Below are 26251 nucleotides of genomic sequence, written 5' to 3' on the forward strand. Positions count from 1 at the left end.
AGTGGTAGGCGTAGGAAGTGAAAACTCATCCATAGCTCGCTGTAATTTCAATGAGAGCTTGGTTGAAAATCTGCCACCCCTAGAAAAAATCCAAACAGGAAGTGGAATTTCTCAGTTTTTTGCCTGCAATATGAGTTCTGTTATACTCACAGACATAATTCAAACAGTTGGCCGTCTACAATGGGCACCTTTTCATTCAAGCTACTCAATACTGCCCCTGCAGCCATAAAAAGTTAAAGTTTGGGGATTCTATTGGGGGGATATATGTAGCAGACATGAGGACATTTTCCTCTGTTGAGAACATGTCCTTATTCATTTCTAGACACATGTAAAATGTTCCTGTTTTGACTAATTTAATAAAGTGAGTTAGGTCTGCTCTATAACAAATTAGCATAACACCTGAGTCTCTTCCCTGTTTCACACCTGGTATTTTGGTGGGTGGGACTACCAGCTCTCTGTAACCTAGAGGGCAACCAGTGGGTCCATCTCCTTTATACTTTATACCATGTTTCTTATCGGTTGACAATGTCTGTATTACCAATCTCTTTGATGAATTCCGGGTTCCTGCTCTTTAGGGAAAAGGCGTCATCTGCCTTTGGCCTAAAGAGCAGGAACCCAGACTTCATCAAAGAAATTGGAAATACAGACATTCTCAACCAACAAGAAACATCAGACCAGAATGAGACAGTAAAAGCTTTGTGTTCCATAGTGTATAGAGTTGTTTTTGTGTGGTTTAGGCCCAGACCACCATCTCTCTCTCTCTCTCTCTCTCAGGTATGATCTGGTCAGAGGTCAAGGAGATCTGGGTGGACGGCCCTAGAGAGTACGTGAATCACCTATGGAACGTGTTAGACTTCGGCATGTTGTCTATCTTCGTAGCATCGTTCACCGCTCGGCTCATGGCCTTCCTCAAGGCCTCCAAGGCCCAGCTGTACGTAGACCAGTTTGTGACCAACGAAGACATCCGCAACGCGTCCCTACCTACTGAGGTTGCCTACTACACCTATGGTGCGTGGAAATATACAGTTGGCATTCATTTTCTACCCTTCTACGAGTGTCTACATTAGCCACTGTGCTCTGGTACCCTTCACAGTACACTGCTCAAGCCCCCTAATCACTGCCGTCATCTTGTGGTGTGGGGTTGTTATGACAACGACTGTTTAAAGTAAGCTGCTACGCAGTCTGCATATACACGCATATGCCGGCTTCCCCACTGTTTACACACAAACACTTTGAAACAGCCAACAGACAATGACGCACTCAGTCACACACCCTGATCTCTGGTAGTTGTCTGTGTGCGTATGTGTTTATCTCTCCTGGTGGTTTTGTAATGAGGAAGTATTTTTCAAAGAATGAAAAAGTGCTTATGAGTAAACAAATTATTCGTTTTGAACCACTCCGGCGCTGTAAGTTGTCCAGTATTCCCTTAAGACCTCACTCTCTTAAGACCTTTCTCTCTCTCTCTCTCTCTCTCTCTCTCTAATGTATATCTCTCTCTCCCTCCCCTTTCTCTCTCTCTAATGTATATCTCTCTCCCTTCCCTCTCTTTAATGTATATCTCTCTCTCCCTCCCCTTTCTCTCTCTCTAATGTATATCTCTCTCACCCTCCCCTCTCTCTCTAATGTATATCTCTCTCCCTCCCCTTTCTCTCTCTAATGTATATCTCTCTCTCCCTCTCCTCTCTCTCTAATGTATATCTCGCTCTCCCTCCCCTCTCTCTCTAATGTATATCTCTCTCCCTCCCCTTTCTCTCTCTAATGTATATCTCTCTCTCCCTCCCCTCTCTCTCTAATGTATATCTCGCTCTCCCTCCCCCTCTCTCGAATGTATATCTCTCTCCCTCCCCTTTCTCTCTCTAATGTATATCTCTCTCTCGCTCCCCTCTCTCTCTGATGTTTATCTCGCTCTCCCTCCCCTCTCTCTCTAATGTATATCTCTCTCCCTCCCCTTTCTCTCTCTAATGTATATCTCTCTCACCCTCCCCTCTCTCTCTAATGTATATCTCTCTCTCCCTCCCCTTTCTCTCTCTCTAATGTATATCTCTCTCCCTCCCCTTTCTCTCTCTCTAATGTATATCTCTCTCCCTCCCCTTTCTCTCTCTCTAATGTATATCTCTCTCCCTGCCCTCTCTCTCTAATGTATATCTCTCTCCCTCCCCTCTCTCTCTAATGTATATCTCTCTCCCTGCCCTCTCTCTCTAATATGTATCTCTCTCCCTCCCCTTTCTCTCTCTCTAACGTATATCTCTCTCCCCCTCCCCGTTCTCTCTCTCTAATGTATATCTCTCTGTCCCTCCACTTTCTCTCTGTAATGTATATCTCTCTCCCTCCACTTTCTCTCTCTAATGTATATCTCTCTCCCTCCCCTTTCTCTCTCTCTAATGTATATCTCTATCTCCCTCCTCTCTCTCTCTAATGTATATCTCTCTCCCTGCCCTCTCTCTCTAATGTATATATCTTTCCCTCCCCTATCTCTCTAATGTATATCTCTCCCTCCCATCTCTCTCTAATGTATATCTCTCCATCCCCTCTCTCTCTAATGTATAACTCTCCCTCCCCTCTCTCTCTAATGTATATCTCTCCCTCCCCTCTCTCTCTAATGTATATCTCTCCCTCCCCTCTCTAATGTATATCTCTCCCTCCCCTTTCTCTCTAATTATATCTCTCCCTCCCCTCTCTCTAATGTATCTCTCCCTCCCCCCTCTCTCTAATGTATATATCTCTCTCCCCTCTCTCTCTAATGTATATCTCTCTCCCTGCCCTCTCTCTCTAATATGTATCTCTCTCCCTCCCCTTTCTCTCTCTCTAACGTATATCTCTCTCCCCCTCCCCGTTCTCTCTCTCTAATGTATATTTCTCTCTCACTCCCCTTTCTCACTCTCTAATGTATATCTCTCTGTCCCTCCACTTTCTCTCTGTAATGTATATCTCTCTCCCTCCACTTTCTCTCTCTAATGTATATCTCTCTCCCTCCCCTTTCTCTCTCTCTAATGTATATCTCTATCTCCCTCCTCTCTCTCTCTAATGTATATCTCTCTCCCTGCCCTCTCTCTCTAATGTATATATCTTTCCCTCCCCTATCTCTCTAATGTATATCTCTCCCTCCCATCTCTCTCTAATGTATATCTCTCCATCCCCTCTCTCTCTAATGTATAACTCTCCCTCCCTCTCTCTCTAATGTATATCTCTCCCTCCCCTCTCTCTCTAATGTATATCTCTCCCTCCCCTCTCTAATGTATATCTCTCCCTCCCCTTTCTCTCTAATTATATCTCTCCCTCCCCTCTCTCTAATGTATCTCTCCCTCCCCCCTCTCTCTAATGTATATATCTCTCTCCCCTCTCTCTCTAATGTATATCTCTCCCTCCCCTCTCTCTCTAATGTATATCTCTCTCTCCCTCCCCTCTCTCTCTAATGTATATCTCTCTCTCCCTCCCCTTTCTCTCTCTCTAATGTATATCTCTCTCCCTCCCCTTTCTCTCTCTCTAATGTATATCTCTCTCCCTCCCCTTTCTCTCTCTCTAATGCATATCTCTCTCCCTCCCCTCTCTCTCTAATGTATATCTCTCTCCCTGCCCTCTCTCTCTAATGTATATCTCTCTCCCTCCCCTCTCTCTCTAATGTATATCTCTCTCCCCTTTCTCTCTCTCTAATGTATATATCTCTCCCTCCCCTTTCTCTCTCTCTAATGTATATCTCTCTCCCTCCCCTTTCTCTCTCTCTAACGTATATCTCTCTCCCCCTCCCCGTTCTCTCTCTCTAATGTATATTTCTCTCTCCCTCCCCTTTCTCACTCTCTAATGTATATCTCTCTCCCTCCCCTTTCTCTCTCTCTAATGTATATCTCTCTCCCTCCCCTTTCTCACTCTCTAATGTATATCTCTCTCCCTCCCCTTTCTCTCTCTCTAACGTATATCTCTCTCCCCCTCCCCGTTCTCTCTCTCTAATGTATATTTCTCTCTCCCTCCCCTTTCTCTCTCTCTAATGTATATATCTCTCCCTCCCCTTTCTCTCTCTCTAATGTATATCTCTCTCCCTCCCCTTTCTCTCTCTCTAACGTATATCTCTCTCCCCCTCCCCGTTCTCTCTCTCTAATGTATATCTCTCTCCCTCCTCTCTCTCTCTAATGTATATCTCTCTCCCTGCCCTCTCTCTCTAATGTATATATCTTTCCCTCCCCTATCTCTCTAATGTATATCTCTCCCTCCCATCTCTATCTAATGTATATCTCTCCATCCCCTCTCTCTCTAATGTATAACTCTCCCTCCCCTCTCTCTCTAATGTATATCTCTCCCTCCCCTCTCTCTCTAATGTATATCTCTCCCTCCCCTCTCTCTCTAATGTATATCTCTCCCTAACCTTTCTCTCTAATTATATCTCTCCCTCCCCTCTCTCTAATGAATCTCTCCCTCCCCCCTCTCTCTAATGTATATATCTCTCTCACCTCTCTCTCTAATGTATATCTCTCCCTCCCCTCTCTCTCTAATGCATATCTCTCTCTCCCTCCCCTCTCTCTCTAATGTATATCTCTCTATCCCTCCCCTCTCTCTCTAATGTATATCTCTCTCTCTGCCCTCTCTCTCTAATGTATATTTCTCTACCTCCCCTCTCTCTCTAATGTATATCTCTCTCCCTCCCCTCTCTCTCTAATGTATATCTCTCTCCCCTCTCTCTCTAATGTATATCTCTCTCCCTCCCCTCTCTCTCTAATGTATATCTCTCTCCCCCTCCCCATTCTCTCTCTCTAATGTATATATCTCTCTCCCTCCCTCCCCTCTCTCTCTAATGTATATCTCACTCCCTCCCCTTTCTCTCTCTAATGTATATATCTCTCTCCCTCCCCTTTCTCTCTCTAATGTATATCTCTCTCCCCCTCCCCGTTCTCTCTCTCTAATGTATATATCTCTCTCCCTCCCCTTCCTCTCTCTCTAATGTATATCTCTCTCTCCCTCCCTTTTCTCTCTGTCTAATGTGTATCTCTCTCCCTCCCCTTTCTCTCGCTCTAATGTATATATCTCTCTCCCACCCCTTTCTCTCTCTTTAATGTATATCTCTCTCTCCCTCCCCTTTCTCTCTCTCTACTGTATATCTCTCTCTCCCTCCCCTTTCTCTCTCTCTAATGTATATCTCTCTCCCTCCCCTTTCTCTCTAATGTATATCTCTCTCCCTCCCCTTTCTCTCTCTCTAATGTATATCTCTCTCCCTCCCCTTTCTCTCTCTCTAATGTATATCTCTCTCCCTCCCCTTTCTCTCTCTCTAATGTCTATCTCTCTCGCCCTCCCCGTTCTCTCTCTCTAATGTATATTTCTCTCTCCCTCCCCTTTCTCACTCTCTAATGTATATCTCTCTTTCCCTCCACTTTCTCTCTCTAATGTATATCTCTCTCCCTCCACTTTCTCTCTCTAATGTATATCTCTCTCCCTCCCCTTTCTCTCTCTCATGTACATCTATATCTCCCTCCTCTCTCTCTCTAATGTATATCTCTCTCCCTGCCCTCTCTCTCTAATGTATATATCTTTCCCTCCCCTATCTCTCTAATGTATATCTCTCCCTCCCATCTCTCTCTAATGTATATATCTCCATCCCCTCTCTCTCTAATGTATAACTCTCCCTCCCCTCTCTCTCTAATGTATATCTCTCCCTCCCCTCTCTCTCGAATGTATATCTCTCCCTCCCCTCTCTCTCTAATGTATATCTCTCCCTCCCCTTTCTCTCTAATTATATCTCTCCCTCCCCTCTCTCTAATGTATCTCTCCCTCCCCTCTCTCTCTAATGTATATCTCTCCCTCCCCTCTCTCTCTAATGTATATCTCTCTCTCCCTCCCCTTTCTCTCTCTCTAATGTATATCTCTCTCCCCCTCCCCGTTCTCTCTCTCTAATGTATATCTCTCTCCCTCCCCTTTCTCTCTCTCTAATGTATATCTCTTTCCCTCCCCTTTCTCTCTCTAATGTATATCTCTCTCCCTACACTTTCTCTCTCTAATGTATATCTCTCTCCTTCCCCTCTCTCTCTAATGTATATCTCTCTCCCTGCCATCTCTCTCTAATGTATATCTCTCTCCCTCCCCTCTCTCTCTAATGTATATCTCTCTCCCTGCCCTCTCTCTCTAATGTATATCTCTCTCCCTCCCCTGTCTCTCTAATGTATATCTCTCTCCCTGCCCTCTCTCTCTAATATGTATCTCTCCCCCTCCCCGTTCTCTCTCTCTAATGTATATTTCTCTCTCCCTCCCCTTTCTCACTCTCTAATGTATATCTCTCTTTCCCTCCACTTTCTCTCTCTAATGTATATCTCTCTCCCTCCACTTTCTCTCTCTAATGTATATCTCTCTCCCTCCCCTTTCTCTCTCTCTAATGTACATCTATATCTCCCTCCTCTCTCTCTCTAATGTATATCTCTCTCCCTGCCCTCTCTCTCTAATGTATATATCTTTCCCTCCCCTATCTCTCTAATGTATATCTCTCCCTCCCATCTCTCTCTAATGTATATATCTCCATCCCCTCTCTCTAATGTATAACTCTCCCTCCCCTCTCTCTCTAATGTATATCTCTCCCTCCCCTCTCTCTCGAATGTATATCTCTCCCTCCCCTCTCTCTCTAATGTATATCTCTTCCTCCCCTTTCTCTCTAATTATATCTCTCCCTCCCCTCTCTCTAATGTATCTCTAATGTATCTCTCCCTCCCCTCTCTCTCTAATGTATATCTCTCCCTCCCCTCTCTCTCTAATGTATATATCTCTCTCCCTCCCCTTTCTCTCTCTCTAATGTAAATCTCTCTCCCCCTCCCCGTTCTCTCTCTCTAATGTATATCTCTCTCCCTCCCCTTTCTCTCTCTCTAATGTATATCTCTTTCCCTCCCCTTTCTCTCTCTAATGTATATCTCTCTCCCTATACTTTCTCTCTCTAATGTATATCTCTCTCCTTCCCCTCTCTCTCTAATGTATATCTCTCTCCCTGCCCTCTCTCTCTAATGTATATCTCTCTCCCTCCCCTCTCTCTCTAATGTATATCTCTCTCCCTGCCATCTCTCTCTAATATGTATCTCTCTCCCTCCCCTTTCTCTCTCTCTAATGTATATATCTCTCCCTCCCCTTTCTCTCTCTCTAATGTATATCTCTCTCCCTCCCCTTTCTCTCTCTCTAACGTATATCTCTCTCCCCCTCCCCGTTCTCTCTCTCTAATGTATATTTCTCTCTCCCTCCCCTTTCTCACTCTCATGTATATCTCTCTCCCTCCCCTTTCTCTCTCTCTAATGTATATCTCTCTCCCTCCCCTTTCTTTCTCTCTAATGTATATATCTCTCCCTCCCCTTTCTCTCTCTCTAACGTATATCTCTCTCCCCCTCCCCGTTCTCTCTCTCTAACGTATATTTCTCTCTCCCTCCCCTTTCTCTCTCTCTAATGTATATTTCTCTCTCCCTCCCCTTTCTCTCTCTCTAATGTATATATCTCTCCCTCCCCTTTCTCTCTCTCTAATGTATATCTCTCTCCCTCCCCTTTCTCTCTCTCTAACGTATATCTCTCTCCCCCTCCCCGTTCTCTCTCTCTAATGTATATCTCTCTCCCTCCTCTCTCTCTCTAATGTATATCTCTCTCCCTGCCCTGTCTCTCTAATGTATATATCTTTCCCTCCCCTATCTCTCTAATGTATATCTCTCCCTCCCATCTCTCTCTAATGTATATCTCTCCATCCCCCCTCTCTCTAATGTATAACTCTCCCTCCCCTCTCTCTATAATGTATATCTCTCCCTCCCCTCTCTCTCTAATGTATATCTCTCCCTCCCCTCTCTCTCTAATGTATATCTCTCCCTCCCCTTTCTCTCTAATTATATCTCTCCCTCCCCTCTCTCTAATGTATCTCTCCCTCCCCCCTCTCTCTAATGTATATATCTCTCTCCCCTCTCTCTCTAATGTATATCTCTCCCTCCCCTCTCTCTCTAATGTATATCTCTCCCTCCCCTCTCTCTCATGTATATCTCTCCCTCCCCTCTCTCTCTAATGTATATCTCTCTCTCCCTCCCCTCTATCTCTAATGTATATCTCTCTCTACCTCCCCTCTCTCTCTAATGTATATCTCTCTCCCCCCCCTTTCTCTCTCTCTAATGTATATCTCTCTCCCTTTCTCTCTCTCTAATGTAAATCTCTCTCCCTCCCCTTTCTCTCTCTCTAATGTATATCTCTCTCCCCCTCCTCGTTCTCTCTCTCTAATGTATATTTCTCTCTCCCTCCCCTTTCTCTCTCTAATGTATATCTCTCTCCCTACACTTTCTCTCTCTAATGTATATCTCTCTCCCTCCCCTCTCTCTCTCTAATGTATATCTCTCTCCCTGCCCTCTCTCTCTAATATGTATCTCTCTCCCTCCCCTTTCTCTCTCTCTAATGTATATCTCTCTCCCTCCCCTTTCTCTCTCTCTAATGTATATCTCTCTCCCCCTCCCTGTTCTCTCTCTCTAATGTACATTTCTCTCTCCCTCCCTTTCTCACTCTCTAATGTATATCTCTCTTTCCCTCCACTTTCTCTATCTAATGTATATCTCTCTCCCTCCCCTCTCTCTCTAATGTATATCTCTCCCTCCCCTCTCTCTCTAATGTATATCTCTCCATCCCCTCTCTCTCTAATGTATAGCTCTCCCTCCCCTCTCTCTCTAATGTACATCTCTCCCTCCCATCTCTCTCTAATGTATATCTCTCCCTCCCCTCTCTCTAATGTATATCTCTCCCTCCCCTTTCTCTCTAATTATATCTCTCCCTCCCCTCTCTCTAATGTATCTCTCCCTCCCCCCTCTCTCTAATGTATATATCTCTCTCCCCTCTCTCTCTAATGTATATCTCTCCCTCCCCTCTCTCTCTAATGTATATCTCTCTCCCTCCCCTCTCTCTCTAATGTATATCTCTCTCCCTGCCCTCTCTCTCTAATGTATATTTCTCTACCTCCCCTCTCTCTCTAATGTATATCTCTCTCCCTCCCCTCTCTCTCTAATTTATATCTCTCTCCCTCCCCTCTCTCTCTAATGTATATTTCTCTGCCTCCCCTCTCTCTCTAATGTATATCTCTCTCCCTAACCTCTCTCTCTAATATGTATCTCTCTCCCTCCCCTCTCTCTCTAATATGTATCTCTCTCCCTCCCCTCTCTCTCTAATATGTATCTCTCTCCCTCCCCTCTCTCTCTAATGTATATCTCTCTCTCCCTCCCCTCTCTCTCTGATATGTATCTCTCTGCCTCCCCTCTCTCTCTAATGTATATCTCTCCCGCCCCCCTCTCTCTAATGTATATCTCTCCCTCCCCTCTCTCTCTAATTATATCTCTCCCTCCCCTCTCTCTCTAATGTATATCTCTCCCTCCCCTCTCTCTCTATTGTATATCTCTCCCTCCCCTCTCTCTCTATTGTATATCTCTCCCTCCCCTCTCTCTCTAATGTATATCTCTCCCTCCCCTTTCTCTCTAATTATATCTCTCCCTCCCCTCTCTCTCTAATGTATATCTCTCCCTCCCCTATCTCTCTAATGTATATCTCTCCCTCCCCTCTCTCTCTAATGTATATCTCTCTCTCCCTCCCTTCTCTCTCTAATGTATATCTCTCTCTCCCTCCCCTCTCTCTCTAATGTATATCTCTCTCTCCCCTCTCTCTCTAATGTATATCTCTCTCCCTCCCCTCTCTCTCTAATGTATATCTCTCGCTCCCTCCCCTCTCTCTCTAATATGTATCTCTCTCCCTCCCCTCTCTCTCTAATGTATATCTCTCCCTCCCCCCTTTCTCTAATGTATATCTCTCTCCCTCCCCTCTCGCTCTAATGTTTATCTCTCCCTCCCCTCCCTCTCTAATTTATATCTCTCCCTCCCCTTTCTCTCTAATGTATCTCTCTCCCTCCCATCTCTCTCTAATGTATCTCTCTCCCTCCCCTCTCTCTCTATTGTATCTCTCTGTCTCTAATGTATATCTCTCCCTCCCCTCTCTAATGTATATCTCTCCCTCCCCTCTCTCTCTAATGTATCTTTCTCCCTCCCCTCTCTCTCTAATGTATCTCTCTCCCTCCCCTCTCTCTCTAATGTATCTCTCTCCCTCCCCCCTCTCTCTAATGTATAACTCTCCCTCCCCTCTCTCTATAATGTATATCTCTCCCTCCCCTCTCTCTCTAATGTATATCTCTCCCTCCCCTCTCTCTCTAATGTATATCTCTCCCTCCCCTTTCTCTCTAATTATATCTCTCCCTCCCCTCTCTCTAATGTATCTCTCCCTCCCCCCTCTCTCTAATGTATATATCTCTCTCCCCTCTCTCTCTAATGTATATCTCTCCCTCCCCTCTCTCTCTAATGTATATCTCTCCCTCCCCTCTCTCTCATGTATATCTCTCCCTCCCCTCTCTCTCTAATGTATATCTCTCTCTCCCTCCCCTCTATCTCTAATGTATATCTCTCTCTCCCTCCCCTCTCTCTCTAATGTATATCTCTCTCCCTGCCATCTCTCTCTAATGTATATTACTCTACCTCCCCTCTCTCTCTAATGTATATCTCTCTCCCCCCCTCTCTCTCTAATGTATATCTCTCTCCCTTTCTCTCTCTCTAATGTAAATCTCTCTCCCTCCCCTTTCTCTCTCTCTAATGTATATCTCTCTCCCCCTCCTCGTTCTCTCTCTCTAATGTATATTTCTCTCTCCCTCCCCTTTCTCACTCTCTAATGTATATCTCTCTTTCCCTCCCCTTTCTCTCTCTAATGTATATCTCTCTCCCTACACTTTCTCTCTCTAATGTATATCTCTCTCCCTCCCCTCTCTCTCTCTAATGTATATCTCTCTCCCTGCCCTCTCTCTCTAATATGTATCTCTCTCCCTCCCCTTTCTCTCTCTCTAATGTATATATCTCTCCCTCCCCTTTCTCTCTCTCTAATGTATATCTCTCTCCCTCCCCTTTCTCTCTCTCTAATGTATATCTCTCTCCCCCTCCCTGTTCTCTCTCTCTAATGTACATTTCTCTCTCCCTCCCTTTCTCACTCTCTAATGTATATCTCTCTTTCCCTCCACTTTCTCTATCTAATGTATATCTCTCTCCCTCCCCTCTCTCTCTAATGTATATCTCTCCCTCCCCTCTCTCTCTAATGTATATCTCTCCATCCCCTCTCTCTCTAATGTATAGCTCTCCCTCCCCTCTCTCTCTAATGTACATCTCTCCCTCCCATCTCTCTCTAATGTATATCTCTCCCTCCCCTCTCTCTCTAATGTATATCTCTCCCTCCCCTTTCTCTCTAATTATATCTCTCCCTCCCCTCTCTCTAATGTATCTCTCCCTCCCCCCTCTCTCTAATGTATATATCTCTCTCCCCTCTCTCTCTAATGTATATCTCTCCCTCCCCTCTCTCTCTAATGTATATCTCTCTCTCCCTCCCCTCTCTCTCTAATGTATATCTCTCTCTCCCTCCCCTCTCTCTCTAATGTATATCTCTCTCCCTGCCCTCTCTCTCTAATGTATATTTCTCTACCTCCCCTCTCTCTCTAATGTATATCTCTCTCCCTCCCCTCTCTCTCTAATGTATATCTCTCTCCCTCCCCTCTCTCTCTAATGTATATTTCTCTGCCTCCCCTCTCTCTCTAATGTATATCTCTCTCCCTAACCTCTCTCTCTAATATGTATCTCTCTCCCTCCCCTCTCTCTCTAATATGTATCTCTCTCCCTCCCCTCTCTCTCTAATATGTATCTCTCTCCCTCCCCTCTCTCTAATGTATATCTCTCTCTCCCTCCCCTCTCTCTCTGATATGTATCTCTCTGCCTCCCCTCTCTCTCTAATGTATATCTCTCCCGCCCCCCTCTCTCTAATGTATATCTCTCCCTCCCCTCTCTCTCTAATGTATATCTCTCCCTCCCCTCTCTCTCTAATGTATATCTCTCCCTGCCCTTTCTCTCTAATTATATCTCTCCCTCCCCTCTCTCTCTAATGTATATCTCTCCCTCCCCTCTCTCTCTATTGTATATCTCTCCCTCCCCTCTCTCTCTATTGTATATCTCTCCCTCCCCTCTCTCTCTAATGTATATCTCTCCCTCCCCTTTCTCTCTAATTATATCTCTCCCTCCCCTCTCTCTCTAATGTATATCTCTCCCTCCCCTATCTCTCTAATGTATATCTCTCCCTCCCCTCTCTCTCTAATGTATATCTCTCTCTCCCTCCCTTCTCTCTCTAATGTATATCTCTCTCTCCCTCCCCTCTCTCTCTAATGTATATCTCTCTCTCCCCTCTCTCTCTAATGTATATCTCTCTCCCTCCCCTCTCTCTCTAATGTATATCTCTCGCTCCCTCCCCTCTCTCTCTAATATGTATCTCTCTCCCTCCCCTCTCTCTCTAATGTATATCTCTCCCTCCCCCCTTTCTCTAATGTATATCTCTCTCCCTCCCCTCTCGCTCTAATGTTTATCTCTCCCTCCCCTCCCTCTCTAATTTATATCTCTCCCTCCCCTTTCTCTCTAATGTATCTCTCTCCCTCCCATCTCTCTCTAATGTATCTCTCTCCCTCCCCTCTCTCTCTATTGTATCTCTCTGTCTCTAATGTATATCTCTCCCTCCCCTCTCTAATGTATATCTCTCCCTCCCCTCTCTCTCTAATGTATCTTTCTCCCTCCCCTCTCTCTCTAATGTATCTCTCTCCCTCCCCTCTCTCTCTAATGTATCTCTCTCCCTCCCCTTTCTCTCTAATTATATCTCTCCCTCCCCTCTCTCTCTAATGTATGTCTCTCTCTCCCTCTCTCTCTAATCCCTGCATCTCCCTCCATGTTTCTCTCTCCATTACCCCTTCTCCTTTCACCTACATTGAAATTACATTCACTTTCTACTCTCACTCTCCCAACAACATCTCATAGTTTCGCTTAGAAGTGATGTAGTATGAATAAACGCGTATGTTTGACGGATGAATTCCACGCGTTTTACAGGTTTGATTCTGCATGGTAACGGGGTTGAAACAGGAACAGCTCAAAGTTGAACAGTTTAAGCATTACTTCCGAGCGGTTACGGTTAGGGCTGTGGTTTGGGGATGGCTTAAAACAAAGTAATACAAATGACACACTATCACCATCAGGTATCATCCGTATTCTTACTATTCTCGACCGTTTGCCAGGGGTCTGTGAACTGCTGTAGCTCAGTGGTCTGAGCAGCACTCTTCGGCTCCGAGGATCACGACTTTGCACGTCCAAAATCAAAGTCTGTTTCTTGTGATCAGGCTCCTCTCTCCCTTCCCCTCCCCTCCCTCTTTCAGCCAGGAATAAGTGGCGTCCGTCGGACCCCCAGATCATCTCGGAGGGTCTGTATGCCATCGCTGTGGTGCTGAGTTTCTCCCGCATCGCCTACATCCTGCCAGCCAACGAGAGCTTCGGCCCCCTCCAGATCTCCCTGGGCCGGACGGTGAAGGACATCTTCAAGTTCATGGTGATCTTCATCATGGTGTTTGTGGCCTTCATGATCGGCATGTTCAACCTCTACTCCCACTACCTGGGAGCCAAGTACAACCCTGCCTTCACCACGTGAGTGGGACCACACACCCACACGCGCATCTTCAACCTCTACTCCTACTACCCGGGGGCCAAGTACAACCCTAGCTTCTCCACTTCAAAATCACATACTGTTCACATACACTTTGCATCGTATTAGTGTGTAGAGAGATAGAAACTCAGCCTTACTTTCTTTCTATCAAAGCTCTCTTCTGAAACGACAGGTGTAAGCAGTGTCTGGCTACATCTCTGGCCAGTTTATTAGTAGACATCCGCCATGATGTTTTCTGGAATCTTGCCAGTCCTTTCACATCAGTGATGACAAGCAAAATTGGGACTCATTCAATGTCCGTCTGTTGTTTTTAGCAACGTTGCTTTGTGATATAAATCATCTTTACTCTGAGGCAGGCTCATTTAGGAACCTTTTGTCACAATTTATCTTAGAGAGAGAAGGCACACACATTCAGACACTGTCAGTCCTCTTCCCTCCTCTCCTCTCCTCCTCTCCTATCTCCTCTCCTCCTCTCCTATCTCCTCTCCTGTGTCATATGACTCAGACTGAAAGTTTCCACGCAATCATCTTTTAGTCACTTTGCTAATGGGTTTTGAGTCCAGCCTGCCTGTCAGTCAGTCAGTCTGTCGGTCAGTCAGTCAGTCTGTCCATCTGTCAGTCAGTCAGTGTGTTTTAAGTTGTGAGTTAGAGAACCGTGGCGTGTAGGATGGGTTCTGCTTGGCTGATCACTTAGAACTGCCAGTCTGCTGAGGTGGTATACATCACTTCTACTCCCTCACACAGGATACGCAGTGTCAGGGCTATATTTTGGACTCTAAGGCCCAATTAGTATTGTCTAAGTGTTGTTGATGTGTTTCTACCCAAACACGAGTTAGATCAGTCTGTAATAAGAAAGGCTTTGCCTTGAAACATAATTGGGATTTGTTTCTGATGTCAGTTTTGGGGATATTTTTCCACAAATATTTTTACCTCTTGAATTGCTAGTGTCAGCTGTTATGAGTCAACTCTTCTATTGAAAAGTTGTTACTCATGCCACAAGGGGTCAGTATGACTCCAGTTCTGACTCGGCTTGCATCAGAAAAAAACAATAACAGTTGAGTTCGTCTATATTTGAAGGTGTCAACATACATTCCGTCACTCCTTTCTATGTTGCTGTGTGTGTGTGTGTGTGTGTGTGTGTGTGTGTGTGTGTGTGTGTGTGTGTGTGTGTTATTGCTCTGTGTGATTAAGTATAGTTGACAGGGAAGGTTTTGATGGAGGATGGTAGCGAGGGCTGGGTTGATGGCTCTGGTGGTGATGGAGGCAGGTGTCAGTGATAATGATACCCCAGGTGGAGGCACGTTGAGTGGGTGCCAGGGTGAGGGTGAACGAGGGTCTCTGGAGGATGGCTTGAGGGTTCAGACTGCTGAGGTGATGAGATTGTCTCTATGTTCTAGTCAGCCATGCATGACAAATGCTCCACAGACCGATGAAGGCTAGAGGAGGAAAGTAGGAATGAGTATGGAGTGGAGAGATGGGATAGAAAGACTAGAGGGAGAAGGAGAGCAGCAGAGGTGGATTTTTGGCTGGCTCAGTGAGGGAAACTGGCCAGAGCCACCGACACTGGAGGAGAGGTGAGAGAGAGGAAATTAAAGAGGGAGAGGAAGAAAGAGAGAGACCTACAGATGCTGGTTCCTAATTTGGCTGAGTTTCTCGAAGCAGGAAAATAATCCTGCAGCAATAAGAAATGTGAATAATTTGTTGATTAGAATTCAAATACATTTTTTAAGTGAAAATTACAAACTTTAGAAGCTTTTTTAAACCTTGAATACACTACAAGTTTGCATGTCATGAAACAACAGGATGATCAAATTAAGATACGCATCTGTGCACAGACACAGAGAAAAATATGAATGAGGGAGAGGGCAAAACCAAGAAACAGAGAGATATTATCATGTTTTGGGATGAAGTGAGAGAGGCAGAGTGGAGAGATAAAGAGATGAGAATGATACAGAGAGAGGGGTTTAGAGGGAGCCGTAATCAAATCAAATCAAATCAGATCACATTTTATTGGTCAGATACACATGTTTAGCAGTTCTTATTGTGGGTGTAGCGAAATGCTTGTGTTCCTAGCTCCAACAGTGCAGTAATATCTAACAATTCACAACAATAAAGACAAATCTAAAAAATAAAATAAATACGTCAAGCTAAGGATATATAGACATAAAATGAGTGATAGAAGGAAAAAAGGAGAGAGGGACTGAGATGTTGAGAGATGGCACGGAGAGTTTGAGAGTGATATAGCGGTTGAGAGATGGCACGGAGAGTTTGAGAGTGATATAGCGGTTGAGAGATGGCAGGGAGAGTTTGAGAGTGATATAGCGGTTGAGAGATGGCAGGGAGAGTTTGAGAGTGATATAGAGGTTGAGAGATGGCAGGGTGAGTTTGAGAGTGATATAGAGGTTGAGAGATGGCAGGGTGAGTTTGAGAGTGATATAGAGGTTGAGAGATGGCAGGGAGAGTTTGAGAGTGATATAGAGGTTGAGAGATGGCAGGGTGAGTTTGAGAGTGATATAGAGGTTTAGATAGAGGGATCAGAGTGAAGGAGAGTGGTCATTAACTCCTATGGATATGTGATTGGGGATGTGTCATGATCTGTCATGCCAGTCAAACACATCATCATTTCAATATGATGTTGAGAAACACAGGGGCAGCAGTGAACAAGAGGGGGGGTGGAGAGAGAGAGAGAGTGGGGGATTGGGAGAGAGAGGGTGGGGGGGAAAGAGAGAGAGAGAGAGTGGGGGTTGGGAGAGAGAGGGTGGGGGGGAAAGAAAGAGAGAGAGAGAGTGGGGGGTTGGGAGAGAGAGGGTGGGGGGAAAGAGAGAGAGAGAGTGGGGGGTTGGGAGAGAGGCGGGTGGGTGGGGAGAGGGAAAGAGAGAGAGTGGGGGGTTGGGAGAGAGGGGTGGGTTGGGAGAGAGAGAAAGAGAGGAGGTTGGGAGAGAGGGAAAGAGAGGGGGTTGGGAGAGAGGGAAAGAGAGGGGGTTGGGAGAGAGGGAAATAGAGAGGGGTTGGGAGAGAAACGTGGGTTTGGGAGAGAGGGAAAGAGAGAGAGAGTGGGGGGTTGGGAGAGAGGGGGGGTTGGGAGAAAGGGAAAGAGAGAGAGAGTGGGGGGTTGGGAGAGAGAGGGTGGGGGGGAAAGAGATAGGGAGAGAGTGGGGGGTGGGTGTGGAGAGAGGGGGGGTGGGTGTGGAGAGGGAAAGAGAGAGAGTGGGGGGTTGGGAGAGAGGGGGGTTGGGTGGGGAGAGGGAAAGAGAGAGTGGGGGGTTGGGAGAGAGAGGGGTGGTTGGGAGAGAGGGAAAGAGAGGGGGTTGGGAGAGAGGGAAAGAGAGAGGGGTTGGGAGAGAGGGGGGGTGGGTGGGGAGAGGGAAAAAGAGAGAGTGGGGGGTTGGGAGAGAGGGGGATGGGTAGGGAGAGGGAAAGAGAGAGAGTGGGGGGTTCGGAGAGAGTGGTAGGGTTGGGAGAGAGGGAAAGAGAGAGAGTGGGGGGTTGGGAGAGAGGGGGGGTTGGGAGAAAAGGAAAGAGAGCGAGAGTGGGGGTTTGGGAGAGAGGGGGGGTTGGGAGAAAGGGAAAGAGGGAGAGAGTGGGGGGTTGGGAGAGAGAGGGTGGGGGGAAAGAGAGAGAGAGAGTGGGGGGTTGGGAGAGAGAGGGGTGGTTGGGAGAGAGGGAAAGAGAGGGGGTTGGGAGAGAGGGAAAGAGAGGGGGTTGGGAGAGAGGGAAAGAGAGAGGGGTTGGGAGAGAGGGGGGGTGGGTGGGGAGAGGGAAAGAGAGAGTGGGGGGTTGGGAGAGAGGGGAGGTTGGGAGAGAGTGGGTGGGGAGAGGGAAAGAGAGAGAATGGGGGTTGGGAGAGAGAGGGGGGTGGGTGGTGAGAGGGAAAGAGAGAGAGTGGGGGGTTGGGAGAGAGAGGGGGGGTTGGGAGACAGGGAAAGAGAGAGAGAGTGGGGGGTTGGGAGAGGGGGGGGTGGGTGGGGAGAGGGAAAGAGAGAGAGTGTGGGGTTGGGAGAGAGAGGGTGGGGGGGAAAGAGAGAGAGAGAGTGAGAGTGGGGGGTTGGGAGAGGGGGGGGTGTGTGGGGAGAGGGAAAGAGAAAGAGTGTGGGGTTGGGAGAGAGGGGGGTGGGTGGGGAGAGGGAAAGAGGGAAAGAGAGAGAGTGGGGGGTTGGGAGAGAGAGGGGGCATTGGGAGAGAGGGAAAGTGAGAGAGAGTGGGGGGTTGGGAGAGAGGGAGGGTATGCGGGGAGAGGGAAAGAGAGAGAGTGGGGGTTGGGAGAGAGGGGGGGTGGGTGGGGAGAGGGAAAAAGAGAGAGTGGGGGGTTGGGAGAGATGGGTGGGTTGGGAGAGAGGGAAAGAGAGGGGGTTGGGAGAGAGGGAAAGAGAAGGGGTTGGGAGAGAGGGAAAGAGAGAGGGGTTGGGAGAGAGGGGGGTGGGTGGGGAGAGGGAAAGAGAGAGAGTGGGGTGTTGGGAGTGAGGGGGGGTGGGCGGGGAGAGGGAAAGAGAGAGAGTGGGGGTTCGGAGAGAGACGTGGGTGTTACGTTCCCCAGTTTGTGTTGTAGTTTGTGTACTTGCATGTGTTTATTTCAGGAAATGGCTTCCTGAAATCCCTCAAGCAGCTGATTGGTCGACTCCAGGGCTAATTGGAGAGCTGACCCCGCCCCCTCGTCAAGACACAGCTGTCTCCAATTATACATTCATTCTGAAGCTATATAAAAGCCAGTGTTCTGTTCAGGAGAGAGAGATTTTTGGAGGTAGGGATTGCTGAGAGAGATTTTTGGAGGTAGGGATTACTGAGAGAGATTTTTGGAGGTAGGGATTGCTGAGAGAGATTTTTGGAGGTAGGGATTACTGAGAGAGATTTTGGAGGTAGGGATTGCTGGGAGAGATTTTGCTGGAGATTTGCTGGGAGGTCATTGCAGAGCGATTGTTTGTGATAGAGAGATTTTGGAGGTAGGGATTACTGTGTGATTTTGCTGGGAGTTCATTGCTGAGAGCTGGTATGTTCTGTGAGTTTGTTGCTCAGGTAGAGCTTATTTGATGTCCTTTGTTTTTTAGTTTGTTTGTGAAATTGTTTAATATTCTGTTTCATTTGTTCCCAGGGGGGGAAGGGGAAGGCACCTTGGGAGTGCTTAGGCAAGAGGCCCGCGGGCATACATATACCCGTAGTATATTCACTGTCTAGGCACACTAGGTAAGACCTGGGCGGACCACCCCCTGTATTTTGGTTAGGGCACCAGGTGGTGCTAAATTAGGTAAGTAGTGGGTAGGCAGGTAAGATAGGAGAGGGGGGGGCTTTGAGATTTACTTTCTTTGCTTTGGTTCCGTCCAGCCCCTTTTCCCCATATTACCGTGTACAGGAATAAAGTCCTTGTAAAACGGTACCACATTCTGCCTGTTGTCATCCTTACTCGCACCTACAGTCCATACCTTTTTCACTTCACAGAGAGTTTAGTTGTAGCAGGGTGTTGCGTTCCCTCTTCATAGAGGCGTGCGTAACAGTGGGTTTGGGAGAGAGGGAAAGAGAGAGAGAGTGGGGGGTTGGGAGAGAGGGGGGATTGGGAGAAAGGGAAAGAGAGAGAGAGTTGGGGGTTGGGAGAGAGAGGGTGGGGGGGAGAGGGAGAGAGTGGGGGGTTGGGAGAGAGGGGGGGTGGGTAGGGAGAGGGAAAGAGAGAGAGTGGGGGTTTGGGAGAGAGAGGGGTGGTTGGGAGAGAGGGAAAGAGGGGGTTGGGAGAGAGGGAAAGAGAGAGGGGTTGGGAGAGGGGGGGGTGGGTGGGGAGAGGGAAAAAGAGAGAGTGGGGGGTTGGGAGAGAGGGGGATGGGTAGGGAGAGGGAAAGAGAGAGAGTGGGGGGTTCGGAGAGAGTGGTAGATTTGGGAGAGAGGGAAAGAGAGAGAGTGGGGGGTTGGGAGAGAGGGGGGGTTGGGAGAAAGGGAAAGAGAGAGAGAGTGGGGGGTTGGGAGAGAGGGGGAGTTGGGAGAAAGGGAAAGAGGGAGAGAGTGGGGGGTTGGGAGAGAGAGAGTGGGGGGTTGGGAGAGAGAGTGGGGGGTTGGGAGAGAGAGTGGGGGGTGTGTGGGGAGAGGGAAAGAGAGAGAGTGTGGGGTTGGGAGAGAGGGGGGTGGGTGGGGAGAGGGAAAGAGGGAAAGAGAGAGAGTGGGGGGTTGGGAGAGAGAGGGGGGGTTGGGAGAGAGGGAAAGTGAGAGAGAGTGGGGGGTTGGGAGAGAGGGGGCTTTCGAGAGAGGGAAAGAGAGGGGGTTGGGAGAGAGGGAAAGAGAGAGGGTTGGGAGAGAGGGGAAGAGAGAGGGGATGGGAGAGAGGGTGGGTGGGTGGGGAGAGGGAAAGAGAGATAGTGGGGGGTTGGGAGAGAGGGGGGTGGGTGGGGAGAGGGAAAGAGAGAGTGGGGGGTTGGGAGAGAGAGGGGGAGTTGGGAGAGAAGGAAATAGAGAGAGAGTGGGGGGTTGGGAGAGAGGGGGGGTGGGTGGGTGGGGAGAGGGAAAGAGAGAGAATGGGGTGTTGGGAGAAAGGGGGGTGGGGGGGGGTTGGGAAAGAGAGGGTGGGGGGGAAAGAGAGAGAGAGAGAGAGTGGGGGGTTGGGAGAGAGAGGGGGGGTTGGGAGAGAGGGAAAGAGAAAGAGAGTGTGGGGTTGGGAGAGAGGGGGGCTTGGGAGAGAGGGAAAGAGAGGGGGTTGGGAGAGAGGGAAAGAGAGAGGGGTTGGGAGAGAGGGGGAAAGAGAGAGGGGTTGGGAGAGAGAGGGGGTGGGTTTGGGAGAGGGAAAGAGAGAGAGTGGGGGGTTGGGAGAGAGAGGGGGGCTTGGGAGAGAGGGAAAGAGATTGGGTTGGGAGAGAGGGAAAGAGAGAGGGGTTGGGAGAGAGGGGGAAAGAGAGAGTGGGGGGTTGGGAGAGAGGGGGGGTGGGTTTGGGAGAGGGAAAGAGAGAGAGTGGGGGGTTGGGAGAGAGAGAGGGGCTTGGGAGAGAGGGAAAGAGATGGGGTTGGGAGAGAGGGAAAGAGAGAGGGGTTGGGAGAGAGGGGGAAAGAGAGAGGAGTTGGGAGAGAGGGAAAGAGAGAGGGGTTGGGAGAGAGGGGGAAAGAGAGGGAAAGAGAGAGACAGCGTGGCATTGAAGAAAGGTAGCGAGGAAGAGAAAGGTAAAGATGGAAAAGAAGGGTAGATAAAGAGAAACAGAGACCTACTGTGTGCTCAGGTGAGTCTCCTGATGGAGCAGAGGAGCAGGGTTTGGACTGCACACACGGTAGAGGTGAGTCACCACACCAGTGTGTTCTTTTGTGTGTGTATGTGTGTGACAGCTGCAGCCTGACAGCCTATCCTAGGGTGGTTGGAGAACAGGGGGAGAGAAGACACTACAAGCCACATATTGGTGTCTTGTATTCCTCCCCCCCTGTCTCCTCCCTCTGTCAGTTAGGTGTTCTCCTGAGGGTTAAGGACTGCTGTGTCCTGGCACCTACTGTGACCAGTCGTTAGGGAACTAGACAGAAGTCTTTAATGATGGATCCCACCTGGTACCCACATCTACTGAACTGCTCTCTGTGTGAATAGGAAGCGTAGCAGGAGGCAGAGACTGACCAAATTGTTCACAGTGGGTGAGGAGAGGTTAGACAGAGAAATCATCAAGAGAGAGGATTACTGTATATATCTGCAGACCAGTTGGGATGTCAGTGTATGTGTCATAAACTTCTATTGTCAATCCATTTCTATCATTTTCCCTGCCTAATAATATGTCAATCCATATCTATCCATTTCCCTGCCTAATAATGTCAATCCATATCTATCCATTTCCCTGCCTAATAATATGTCAATCCATATCTATCCCTTTCCCTGCCTAATATGTCAATCCATATCTATCCCTTTCCCTGCCTAATATGTCAATCCATATCTATCCCTTTCCCTGCCTAATATGTCAATCCATATCTATCCCTTTCCCTGCCTAATATGTCAATCCATTTCTATCCCTTTCCCTGCCTAATATGTCAATCCATATCTATCCCTTTCCCTGCCTAATATGTCAATCCATTTCTATCCCTTTCCCTGCCTAATAATGTCAATCCATATCTATCCATTTCCCTGCCTAATAATATGTCAATCCATATCTATCCATTTCCCTGCCAAGTAATATGTCAATCCATTTCTATCCCTTTCCCTGCCTAATATGTCAATCCATTTCTATCTCTTTCCCAGCCTAATAATATGTCAATCCATATCTATCCATTTCCCAGCCTAATAATATGTCAGTCCCTTTCCATGCCTAATAATATGTCAATCCCTTTCCATGCCTAATAATATGTCAATCCCTTTCCCTGCCTAATAATATGTCAATCCATATCTATCCATTTCCCTGCCTAATAATATGTCTATCCATTTCCCAGCCTAATAATATGTCAATCCATTTCTATCCCTTTCCCTGCCTAATATGTCAATCCATTTCTATCCCTTTCCCTGCCTAATATGTCAATCCATTTCTATCTCTTTCCCAGCCTAATAATATGTCAATCCATATCTATCCCTTTCCCTGCCTAATAATATGTCTATCCATTTCCCAGCCTAATAATATGTCAATCCATTTCTATCCCTTTCCCAGCCTAATAATATGTCAATCCATATCTATCCATTTCCCTGCCTAATAATATGTCAGTCCATTTCTATCCATTTCCCAGCCTAATAATATGTCAGTCCCTTTCCATGCCTAATAATATGTCAATCCATTTCCATGCCTAATAATATGTCAATCCATTTCCCTGCCTAATAATATGTCAATCCATTTCTATCCATTTCCCTGCCTAATAATATGTCAGTCCATTTCCATGCCTAATAATATGTCAATCCATTTCCCTGCCTAATAATATGTCAATCCATTTCCCTGCCTAATAATATGTCAATCCATTTCCCTGCCTAATAATATGTCAATCCATTTCCCTGCCTAATAATATGTCAATCCATTTCCATGCCTAATAATATGTCAATCCATTTCCCTGCCTAATAATATGCCAGTCCATTTCTATCCCTTTCCCTGCCTAATAATATGTCAATCCATTTCCCTGCCTAATAATATGCCAGTCCATTTCCCTGCCTAATAATATGTCAGTCCATTTCTATCCCTTTCCCTGCCTAATAATATGTCTATCCATTTCCCAGCCTAATAATATGTCAATCCATTTCTATCCCTTTCCCTGCCTAATATGTCAATCCATTTCTATCCCTTTCCCTGCCTAATATGTCAATCCATTTCTATCTCTTTCCCAGCCTAATAATATGTCAATCCATATCTATCCCTTTCCCTGCCTAATAATATGTCTATCCATTTCCCAGCCTAATAATATGTCAATCCATTTCTATCCCTTTCCCAGCCTAATAATATGTCAATCCATATCTATCCATTTCCCTGCCTAATAATATGTCAGTCCATTTCTATCCATTTCCCAGCCTAATAATATGTCAGTCCCTTTCCATGCCTAATAATATGTCAATCCATTTCCATGCCTAATAATATGTCAATCCATTTCCCTGCCTAATAATATGTCAATCCATTTCTATCCATTTCCCTGCCTAATAATATGTCAGTCCATTTCCATGCCTAATAATATGTCAATCCATTTCCCTGCCTAATAATATGTCAATCCATTTCCCTGCCTAATAATATGTCAATCCATTTCCCTGCCTAATAATATGTCAATCCATTTCCCTGCCTAATAATATGTCAATCCATTTCCATGCCTAATAATATGTCAATCCATTTCCCTGCCTAATAATATGCCAGTCCATTTCTATCCCTTTCCCTGCCTAATAATATGTCAATCCATTTCCCTGCCTAATAATATGCCAGTCCATTTCCCTGCCTAATAATATGTCAGTCCATTTCTATCCCTTTCCCTGCCTAATAATATGTCAATCCATTTCTATCCATTTCCCTGCCTAATAATATGCCAGTCCATTTCCCTGCCTAATAATGTCAGTCCATTTCTATCCCTTTCCCTGCCTAATAATATGTCAATCCATTTCTATCCATTTCCCTGCCTAATAATATGCCAGTCCATTTCCCTGCCTAATAATATGTCAGTCCATTTCTATCCCTTTCCCAGCCTAATAATATGTCAGTCCATTTCTATCCATTTCCCAGCCTAATAATATGTCAGTCCCTTTCCATGCCTAATAATATGTCAATCCATTTCCATGCCTAATAATATGTCAATCCATTTCCCTGCCTAATAATATGTCAATCCATTTCTATCCATTTCCCTGCCTAATAATATGCCAGTCCATTTCCCTGCCTAATAATATGTCAGTCCATTTCTACATAGTGTTGTGTGTATTGACAAGGACATTAGTGATGGGTCGAGTATCACGCCATCGTAAGGACGTTTGTCATGTGACCCCTGGGTCAGAGGACAGGGATTCAATGCATGGCCTGTCATACGGTGATATGAATTCTGTTCTACATGAAAACACTCTCCTTCTAGAGAGATAATGTCCTGTACGTACTGGGTCCTGCAGTATACTGAGATGATACTGGACATATTGCTATGTGATGAGAGATGTTTGGCTTGACGTTTAGTTTTATAACTACAGTTATTGCATATCATGGGACTAGAGAACACACAAACAGCAAGAGCGAGGGAGAGGTCTTTGAAGTTAAGAAGTGTTTTCCGGTCTTCTCGGAAAGATGAGAAGTTCACTCTGAGGAGATACCAGTAAACTTCACTGCCGAGGGTGTGTGGATTTGTGTGTGCTCTCAGCTCTGAAAGTGGAAAGGACACACACAGGCTTTCTGTCATCATTTCTCCTCCCTTTTCTCCCTTCCTCCAGCTCTGCCACTGATTGAATATGTATTTACAGAACTGAGGCCAAATGTCTGTGTTCTTTAGGCTCAGTGTTTGTTTTGCTTATTCAAAAGCCCCTCAACCAGAAAGTTAGCTAGAGCACTGTGGCTAAAAGCAGGACTGGATTGAACTGGACTGGGCTGGACTGGACTCAGCTTCAATTCTGAGCTTATAAATTGAAGCAAAATCCTCTTAGTGATCTGTTCTAAAATGTGACAGTAGAATTGGCATTCATTGAGCTGTCCTGGTGGGGGGATAATGTCCTGGTGGGGGGGATAATGTCCTGATGGGGGGGCTAATGTCCTGGTGGGGGGATAATGTCCTGGTGGGGGGATAATGTCTTGGTGGGGGGATAATGTCCTGGTGGGGGGGGATAATGTCCTGGTGGGGGGATAATGTCCTGGTGGGGGGATAATGTCCTGGTGGGGGGGATAATGTCCTGGTGGGGGGATAATGTCCTGGTGGGGGATAATGTCCTGTTGGGGGGATAATGTCCTGGTGGGGGGATAATGTCCTGGTGGGGAGGATAATGTCCTGGTGGGGGGGAAAATGTCCTGGTGGGGGGATCATGTCCTGGTGGAGGGATAATGTCCTGGTGGGGGATAATGTCCTGTTGGGGGGATAATGTCCTGGTGGGGGGATAATGTCCTGGTGGGGAGGATAATGTCCTGGTGGGGGGGGAAATGTCCTGGTGGGGGGATAATGTCCTGGTGGGGGGATAATGTCCTGGTGGGGGGATAATGTCTTGGTGGGGGGATAATGTCTTGGTGGGGGGATAATGTCCTGGTGGGGGGGATAATGTCCTGGTGGGGGGATAATGTCCTGGTGTTGGGGGATAATGTCCTGGTGTGGGGGGGGATAATGTCCTGGTGGGGGGATAATGTCCTGGTGGGGGATAATGTCCTGTTGGGGGGGATAATGTCCTGGTGGGGGGATAATGTCCTGGTGGGGGGGATAATGTCCTGGTGGGGGGATATTGTGTTGGAACTCTTTCATCAGTGCCAGCTCATAAACTCTATAAATTACACCATACTGTGGTTTAAAGACTCACCTGGAGAGAGTGTGTGTGTGTGTGTGTCTGTCTGTCTGTCTGTCTGTCTCCTTCCTTCCTTCCTTCGTTCCTTCCTTCCCCAGGGTGGAGGAGAGCTTTAAGACCCTGTTCTGGTCCATCTTTGGTCTGTCGGAGGTGATCTCTGTGGTCCTGAAGTATGACCATAAGTTCATAGAGAACATTGGTTATGTGCTCTACGGGGTCTATAACGTCACCATGGTGGTGGTTCTACTCAACATGCTCATCGCTATGATCAACAGCTCCTACCAGGAGATAGAGGTCAGTCCTATTTATACCTCATTCATATAAAGGTCAGTCTTATTAGTAACTCATTCATATAAAGGTAATTCTTATTAATAACTAATTCATATAGACATCGTTCTTATTAATAACTAATGCATATAGACGTCGGTCTTATTAATATATCATTCATATAAAGGTCAGTCCTATTAATAACCCATTCATATAGAGGTCAGTATTTTTAATAACTGATTCATATAAAGGTCAGTCCTATTAATAACTCATCCACATAGAGGTCAGCCCTATTAATGACCCATTCATATCTCAGAAGTCAGTCCTATTAATAACGCATTCATATAGAGGTCAGTCATATTAATAACCCATTCATATAGAGGTCAGTCCTATTAATAACTCATTCATATCTCAGACGTCAGTCCTATTAATATCCCATTCATTTAGATGGTAAGTCCTATTAATAACTCATTCATGTAGAGGTCAGTCCTATTAATAGTCAGTCCTATTAGTAACTCATTCATATATAGGTCAGTCCTATTAATAACTAATTCATATAGAGGTCGGTCTTATTAGTAACTCATTCATATAAAGGTCATTCTTATTAATAACTAATTCATA

General features: G+C 46.5%; 1 protein-coding gene across 1 annotated transcript in view; it reads left to right on the forward strand.

The window, feature by feature from the left end:
- The window catches only part of LOC139390772 (short transient receptor potential channel 7-like), a 74482-nt gene that overhangs the window by 32341 nt on the left and 15890 nt on the right, over positions 1 to 26251 (forward strand). Inside the window, exons 6-8 of the mRNA XM_071138135.1 lie at positions 775 to 1008; positions 13235 to 13499; positions 25462 to 25657. Coding sequence (XP_070994236.1) covers positions 775 to 1008; positions 13235 to 13499; positions 25462 to 25657 — 695 coding nt within the window. The remainder of the gene's footprint in view (positions 1 to 774; positions 1009 to 13234; positions 13500 to 25461; positions 25658 to 26251) is intronic.

The sequence above is a fragment of the Oncorhynchus clarkii genome, chromosome 31 (genome assembly GCF_045791955.1).
Source record: "Oncorhynchus clarkii lewisi isolate Uvic-CL-2024 chromosome 31, UVic_Ocla_1.0, whole genome shotgun sequence".
NCBI lineage: Eukaryota > Metazoa > Chordata > Actinopteri > Salmoniformes > Salmonidae > Oncorhynchus > Oncorhynchus clarkii.